This window comes from Priapulus caudatus, unplaced genomic scaffold (assembly GCF_000485595.1).
Source record: "Priapulus caudatus unplaced genomic scaffold, Priapulus_caudatus-5.0.1 Scaffold1671, whole genome shotgun sequence".
Classification (NCBI taxonomy): domain Eukaryota; kingdom Metazoa; phylum Priapulida; class Priapulimorpha; order Priapulimorphida; family Priapulidae; genus Priapulus; species Priapulus caudatus.
In genome coordinates this window covers 2,401-10,839 of record NW_014578732.1, presented here as the reverse complement: position 1 = coordinate 10,839, position 8,439 = coordinate 2,401, and the positions used below count along the sequence as shown (strand labels likewise).

The window sequence follows — 8,439 nt, the reverse complement described above, 5'->3', positions numbered from 1 at the left end:
GCATAACCAGCGTACAGTAATGTCTACAGTGTACATGATGTTACAGTGTACATGTAGTTACAGGTGTATATGTTACCAGTTTATATGTATGCTTACAGTACATGTATCGTTACAGATGTACTATGTTATTATAACAGTTACATGTATTCAATGTGTACATGTATTGTGTACATGATGCGTTACAGTGACATGGTATGCGTTACATGGTACATGTTATTGTACATGTATGTGTATGTATACAATTAATATTACATGTATTTTTTGCATACATATTACATGTATCGTTACATATGTTACATGGTATGTGCTACAGTGTTACACTGTCATCGTATCAGGTGTACACGTATGCGTAACAGATGTAACATGTATGGTACAGGATGTACATGTATGCGTACAGACTGCTACATGTATTGCGTACATATGTACATGTATGCGTTACAGATGGCTCTCCCCCGAGCTCCCTCCCCCGCTCACTCGCCCTGATCATTAGCCTCCTACATGCTAGGCGGACATTCCCTCCCCATCGTCATCATCATCATCATCATCATCATCATCGTCATCATCATCATCATCACCATCATCATCATCATCATTATTATCATCATCTTCACCATCATCATTATCTTCATCATCATCATCATTATAATCATCATCGTTATTAACTTCGACAATCATCATCATCATCATCATCAACGTTATCAACTTCAACAATCATCATCACCATAACCAAAATAACAACAAATGAAGCGCAAATGAATCAGTCAAGGTTGCCATTTCTCCGTCCAGCCTCCCCCCCCCACACACACAGCAACGAAAAGCAAAAACAACATCAACACGAGACAAATCGATCAATCATCAATCGATCAATCATCATCGCTTCAAATCAAATCCTGCATATACGCTGTCACTGCGACGACCGATGCAACATAACCAGCTTCGTCACTCCGAGACACCAGCCCGTGTGCCGCACACACACACACACACACACGTGCAGCCACAAACAGGCGGCACCTCCCCCCTCCCCTCCCCCACACGAGCGTCATAGCGGGCGGTGCCTCCGGCAGCAGCCAGACACCGTAACCCGCGGCAACGACGACGACGATGACGACGGATGCAGAAAGCTGTAATAAAACGTGCTGCAGAAACGAAAACAGCAACACACGTAAAGCGCGGCCAGACCAAACACACAGGCAGCCAGCCAGCCAGGCAGGCAGGCAGGGAGGGAAACAAGCAAGCAGGCAGCAAAGCAAGCAGCGCAAGCAGGAAAGCAAGCGGCGCGCACATGGTTAGTAAAACAAACAGCAAAAAAGCGCACGAGTAAAATATAGCACGAGTGAAAACTCCGGGCAGAAGATGGCGGGGCATCCCAACATTACCGGCGCCCTCTAACTTCGTAATGCGTCCGCAAATCCCACTATCCCCACAAAACCGCGCTACACATCCGGATGCTCTGATGTTAGGCTGACAAGTGGTGCCATCTGGTGGACGGTCCACATTATCTTCTGCGTGTATTTGCTTTTTGACGCGCTGCCCCAGGCTTTATGACCGTGTTCTGTGACCCCCTCCCCCTTAACACCCCTGTGACTCCTCCCCCTTAACACCCCTGTGACCCCTCCCCCCTAACATCCATGTGTAGACAAGAGAATTTTCGCGACTCTCGTATCGAAATCTCGCTTCAGTGCCGCCAGCTGCTTGGCTCCGACACCGCCCCTACCCCCACGACTAAATTGGTACGACCCGCCACCTCCCACCCTTGCATCTCGGCTGCGGGGGCGGCCGGTGCGTCGCCCCGCATCCCCGCACGTGCGTAGCCATGCAGCAGCCTCGTTAGCAGGTCGCCACGGTAACGGGGAGGCTCGACGGGCGGACGGCGTGGGAGGCTGCACTGCCGTCGTCTTAGTGACGTGACGTTTGCTATGGGGCGCTTGCGCAGCTGTTTCACTTCCCACTGATGTACACATACTTACATAGACAGCAATACACAAACATGTACACCTGTACGCATACATGTACATATGTACGCATACATGTACATCTGTACGCATACATGTACACCTGTACGCATACATGTACACCTGTACACATACATGTACATCTGTACACATACATGTACATCTGTACACATACATGTACATCTGTACACATACATGTACACATGTACGCATGTATATGCATGTGTGTGTACGTACGTACGTACATAATATATACACATTCATACACATGTCATGTACATTGTTCATTCACATATGTTCACTTATGTACATGTACTGTTTATAAGTACATACACACGTGCGTACGTGCGCATACAATCAAACTCACTCGCGCGTGACAAACACATGAACGTCTATGATGCGTGCGCGCTCACCTATCAGTCCTCCGCCTGGTCCGTACATGCCCTGGTTGTACTCCATTGCGCCCCCTGGTGGCGGGTACTGGTTGTAGCCTTCCATGCCCGGCGCTCCGTACGCGGCGCCAAACGAGTCTTGAGAATTCGACGAACCAGCTGTTAGGGAAAACGCAAGAGCATGCACGTCGATCAATGTCGACAGAGACAACTCATGCAAGAGTACACGAGGGAGATGGGAAGGTATTGGGCAAGGAGGAGGGCAGATGTGACCTGTGGAAGACACCAGACACCAGAAGTCATGGAGCAACTATCTTTCACATTGTAAATGAAAATGAGGCACTACCACCTTTAATAATACCCAAGTCAAACAAAAATAAAAAACGTGAGAAATTACGGAAAAAAACACCAACAACAATAAACAAATACGTTCGACCAAAAAAAAATAAAAATTCCGAAAAAGTTTCCGATTCTCACCTGGAGATGGCGCGCAGCGGCTCTGCTCGGCGCGCTGCTTCTTGTTTCGCGACGCCTGCGACTCGAGCTGCGACAGCACGCTCTGAGGGTCGACGCCGCCGTGGTCGAACTTGCACGCGTACGGCAGCAGGTGCTTGACGAAGTGCTTGCGTACGGTGTAGGCGGCGCTAGCGGAAATGCTCACCTTCAGATGCGCGGCGATATCCTTCCACAGCTTTGCGCGAGTCACCTGCAGCCAGGGTAGGAAATACGCGGGAGCGATGAGCGACGGGCGATCTCAGGGTAGAGTCCCGGGGTAGGGTCGTGACTCGTGGGGTCAGGTCAGGGGGTTGGGTCCAGGGTAAGAAATACACGGGAGCGATGAGCGATTCGCTCTTCAAACCTCCGAAATCGCTCCCGTGAGGCTAGGCTCACTGTCTCTCTCACTCACTTTCGCTCACTGCTTTCTTGCTCACCTACTCCCACCTCCTCCCCCTCTCTCCCTAACCTCCTCCCCCTCTCTATCACCTCCTCCCCCTCTCTCTCTCACCTCCTCCCACTCTCTCTCACCTCCTCCCCCTCTCTCCCTCACCTCCTCCCACTCTCTCTCACCTCTAGGAAGCCGCCGCGGTCGCGCACGGCTAGGTACAGCTTGTAGAGGTCTATCTGGTTCTTGTTGATCGTCGGACCACCTCCTCCCCCTCTCTCACCTCCTCCCCCTCTCTCTCTCACCTCTAGGAAGCCGCCGCGGTCGCGCACGGCTAGGTACAGCTTGTAGAGGTCTATCTGGTTCTTGTTGATCGTCGGACCACCTCCTCCCCCTCTCTCTCTCTCACCTCCTCCCCCTCTCTCTCGCCTCCTTCCCCTCTCTCTCTCTCCCCTCCTCCCCCTCTCTCTCTCTCACCTCCTCCCCCTCTCTCTCACCTCCTTCCCCTCTCTCTCTCTCACCTCCTCCCCCTCTCTCTCTCTCACCTCCTCCCCCTCTCTCTCGCCTCCTTCCCCTCTCTCTCTCTCACCTCCTCCCCCTCTCTCTCTCTCCCCTCCTCCACCTACGTGGCAGGCGGGTATCGGCGTGGGTGGAGGGTGATGGTGTGGGTGGGGGGGGATTTAATCGCCGTAGTGTTTTTAAGCGAGGAAAAAGTACAAAGTGAAAGGATGGGGGGGGGGTTAGCCTCGTTACGAGGTAATTATAAGTTTCCGCCTCGTTAATTAATTAACTCAGCCTAATTCACTCGCCGACTAACGCTGGTGGATGTGCTGCAACATCGCCTCTTTCTTCTGTAGAATTCTAGTTATATGCAGTTATATTACATTGATTAGTTACAGTTATATGAAGTATAGCCTACAGTAGTTATAGTTATATGTAGTAATATGTACATGTAGTTATAGTTATATGTAGTAATATGTACATGTAGTTATATTATATGTAGTAATATGTACATTGTAGTATACGTACTATAGTTATATGCAGTAATATGTACATGTAGTTATAGTTATATGTAGTAAATGTACATGTAGTTACAGTTATATATAGTAATATGTACATGTAGTTATAGTATATGTAGTAATATGTACATTAGTATTTATACTATAGTTATATGTAGTAATATTTACATGTAGTTATAGTTATATATAGTAATATGTACATATGTAGTTAACTATAGTTATACTGTAGTAATATGTACATGTAGTTATAGTTATATGTAGTAATATGTACATGTAGTTATAGTGTATATGTAGTCAAATTGTACATGTAGTTATAGTTATATGTAGTTAATTGTACATGTAGTTATACTATAGTTATATGCAGTAATATGTACATGTAGTTATAGTTATATGTAGTCAATATGTACATGTTTTATAGTTATATGTAGTATATGTACATGTAGTATTATAGTATATATAGTAATATGTATATGTAGTTATAGTTAATATGCAGTAATATGTATATGTAGTTATAGTTATATGTAGTAATATGTACATGTAGTTATAGTTTATATGCTAGTAATATGTACATGTAGTTATATTTATATGTAGTAAAATGTAGTAATATAGTACATGTAGTTATAGTTATATGTAGTAATATGTACATGTAGTTATAGTTATATGTAGTAATATGTACATGTAGTTATAGTTATATGTAATTATATGTACATGTAGTTATAGTTATATGTAGTAATATGATACATGTAGTTATAGTTATATGTAATAATATGTACATGTAGTTATACTATAGTTATATGTAGATTATGTACATGTAGTTATAGTTATATGTTGTTATATGTACATGTAGTTACAGTTATATGAAGTAATATGTACATGTAGTTATAGTTAATGTAGTATATGTACATGTAGTTATAGTTATATGTAGTAATATGTACATGTAGTATTCAGTTAATTATGATTATATGTACATGTATTAGGTTTAGTTATATGCAGTTACTATAGGTATTATGTTTAATATATAGATGTAGCATTCATTTGTTCTATGTCTCGGCGTCATGCATGTGCATAATCTATTTATAAGTTATCGCGTAGCTTTATTTATGCTGGGTATTATGTGTAGTTTAGCTGATGTACGATTAATTATAGGTAGGCAGTCATAGTATTCGATAGAATGAAATTACATTGTAGTCATAGGTATATTAAAATAGAAATATCTATGAGTCTTCTGTCTCCTTACTCATCCCAAACCAATGCTAGATTCACCGGTGGGGAGGGGTGAGTTTACGGCGGGCGCGGAGCCAATGTCGACAGGGGCTATTATATGGCAGTATGCCACAGTGGTATCCCCGAGGAACATGTGATGTCCCGTCAACGCGACGGGAGCCGAGTGAGTTCAGGGGGCCCACTGTGCTGCAGCCTTTCACGGCAGAATTGTGCTTGTCAGTTGTTGTCAGTGTTGTCCACTGTTGTGTTTTGTTGTCGCTTGTCAGTTGTTGTCAACTGTTGTGTCATACTGTTTGCTGATTTTTGTACCGCTTGCACTTGTTGTCAACTGTTAGGGACTTGGTTATAGCTTGTCGTCGTGTGTCAGATCATTGTCGCGTATTGTCACTGTTGTTGGCCATGTTGTCAGTTTTGCACTGTGTGTGTAGCTGTTGTCAGTTTTCGTCGTTTTACGGTGTTCTTAAATCTCTCTCCTCTCTCCCTACACATACGCGAGACCTCCTCTCTCTCTCTCCTCTCCTATGTATGATCTGTCTCTGTCTGTCTGCCTCGCTGTCTCTGTCTGTCTGTCACTGTCGGTCCTGTCTGTCTGTCCTGTGTCTGTGTGTCTTGTCTGTCTGTGCTCTGTCTGTCTGGGTCTCTGTCTGTCTGGTCTGTCTGTCATTGTATGATATCGTCTGTATGTCTGTCTCTCTGTCTGCCTCTCTCTCGCGCTCCCTTTCTCCCTCCTCTCTTTTCTTGTTCTCCTCCTCCCTCCCTCTCTGTCTCTCTCTCTCTCCTTCTCGCTCGCCTGCCTATAGTTAGTCCTATGTTTGTATTGCTGCTTCTATGGAAGTATGTGTCATGCACGCCTTGGGAAGTGAATACAGCATCTGCCGCAACGCGCCCCATAGCAAACGCACTCACTAAGACGAACGGCAGTGCAGCCTCCCACGCGTCCGCCCTCGAGCCTCCCGTTTACGTGGCGACTGCTAACAGGCTGCTGCCAATGGCTACGCAGCGTGCGGGGATGCGGGGCACGCCACCGCCGCCCCGCAGCGGAGATGCAAGGGTGGGAGGTGGCGGGCTACCAATTTAAGTCGTTTGGGTAGGCCGGTGTCGGAAGCCAGCAGCTGGCGGGCACTGAGGCGAAGATTTCGATACCGAGAGATCTGCGAAATTCTCTTGTCTACACATGGATGTTAGGGGGGAGCGGGTTCACAGGGGTGTTAAGGGGGAGGGGGTCACAAGGGCTGTTAAGGGGCAGGGTGTCACAGCGGGTGTTAAGGGGGAGGGGTCACAGCGGGTGTTAGGGGTGGAGGGGTCACAGGGGTGTTAAGGGGAGGGGTACACAGAAACACGCGTCATAAAGCTGGGAGCAGCGGCACAGTCAAAAAGCAAATACACGAGAAGATCAATGTGGACCGTCCACCAGATAGCACACCTTGTTCAGCCTAAACTCAGAGCATCCGGATGTGTAGCGCCGGTTTTGTGCGGGATAGTGGGATTTGCGGACGGCATTACGAAGTTAGAGGGCCGGTAATGTTGGGAATGCCCCGCCATCTTCTGCCCGGAGTTTCCACTCGTGCCCTATATTTGTACATCTGCCGCTTATTTTGCTTGTTTTTTTACTAACCATGTGCGCGACCGCTTGCTTTCCTGCTTGCGCTGCTTGCTATTGCTGCCTGCTTCGCTGTTTCCCTCACCTGCCTGCCTGCCTGGCTGGCTGGCTGCCTCAGTTGTGTGTGGTCTGGCCGCGCTTACGTGTGTTGCTGTGTTCGTTTCTGCAGCCACGTTTATTTACGCTTTCGCAATCCGTCGTGCATCTCTCGCGTTTGCCGGGTTACGGTGTTGGCTGTGCCGGAGGCACGCCGCTTATGACGCTCGGGTGTGGGGAGGGGGAGCGGGGGAGTGCCGCCTGTTTGTGCGCGGCACGCGTGGGTGTGGTGGTGCGCAGCTGGTGGTGTGTGGTGCGGCACACGGCTTTGGAGTTCTGACCACCGCCACGTTTTCGCGAAACAACGTATGCCACCACTTTACTACATCACGTCCACACATCCTACATCCACCTTCCAGCTAAGCGCCGCTGCCATCCAGTCACACGCTCCCGCGCGAGCGCAGTGGACGAAGTCCTGGGTTATGTGGGCACGGTTCCGCCCGGGCCGTGCTATGGTGAATCGCATGGGAAGTGGTGATGCAGGGGTTATTGAATTATGAAAGACGATGATGAAAGGAACATATATCAGTTCGATGTTGTTCGATTAGATGAGGGGTACAACGACAGGGAAACTTGCAGTCGGGATTTTTGGGGTTCTGATGCTTCGTGGTTTTTTGAATGGATGATCAGAGAGAAATGATCTTTCTCCACAGCCCCCGAATTCCCATATATTGATTTTTTATGCTTTTGCGTTTAGCGGTCAGCTTGCTGGCGCACTAACGGCTAATGCTCGCCCTAGCTGTATTGTAGCATAGAAGATACGGTAGTAGTATCTGTTTAACTCATTACTTGACACAGCCCGGAGGGGAGCGACCTTCCTCCTGGGAGCTGGAGCATTCTGTGTGATGGGGGGGGAGCAATCTCACTCTGCGGGAGCGCTGGACGGAAGCCAAGATGATCAATGGGGCAACCATTGACATGATTCCATTTGCGCTTCATTTGTTGTTATTTTGGTGTTGGTAGTTAAAGGACGCTCCGGATTTGCCCACTGTTATCACCAGGTGGATTTTCAACCTGATCATCATGGTGAGATGATTGTGAGTGATTAACGTTGATGATTGTATGATGATGTGCATGATGATGGGTTGATGACTTTATGATATATTGGATTTGTGTGTGATATTGGGATGGCATGATCGAACGCGCGGTAGATTAAGGTTACGAGGATGATAAGAGGGATGAATAGAGATCTCCGGGCGGGTATTAATGATGCGGTATTTCTGTGATTGTGTAATGTGTATACGTAGATTGCCTGTAAATGATCTCTATCTCT

The 8,439-nt window shown here is 47.3% G+C and overlaps 1 protein-coding gene across 1 annotated transcript in view; it reads right to left on the bottom strand.

The window, feature by feature from the left end:
• LOC106817300 (trithorax group protein osa-like) overlaps positions 1-3,612 on the bottom strand; it is a gene marked incomplete at its 5' end in the record, with an annotated part of 19,243 nt that extends 15,631 nt beyond the window's left edge. The window contains 3 exons of the mRNA XM_014821963.1: positions 2,366-2,503; positions 2,822-3,050; positions 3,533-3,612. Coding sequence (XP_014677449.1) covers positions 2,366-2,503; positions 2,822-3,050; positions 3,533-3,612 — 447 coding nt within the window. The remainder of the gene's footprint in view (positions 1-2,365; positions 2,504-2,821; positions 3,051-3,532) is intronic.
• Between the last annotated feature and the right edge of the window lie 4,827 nt (positions 3,613-8,439).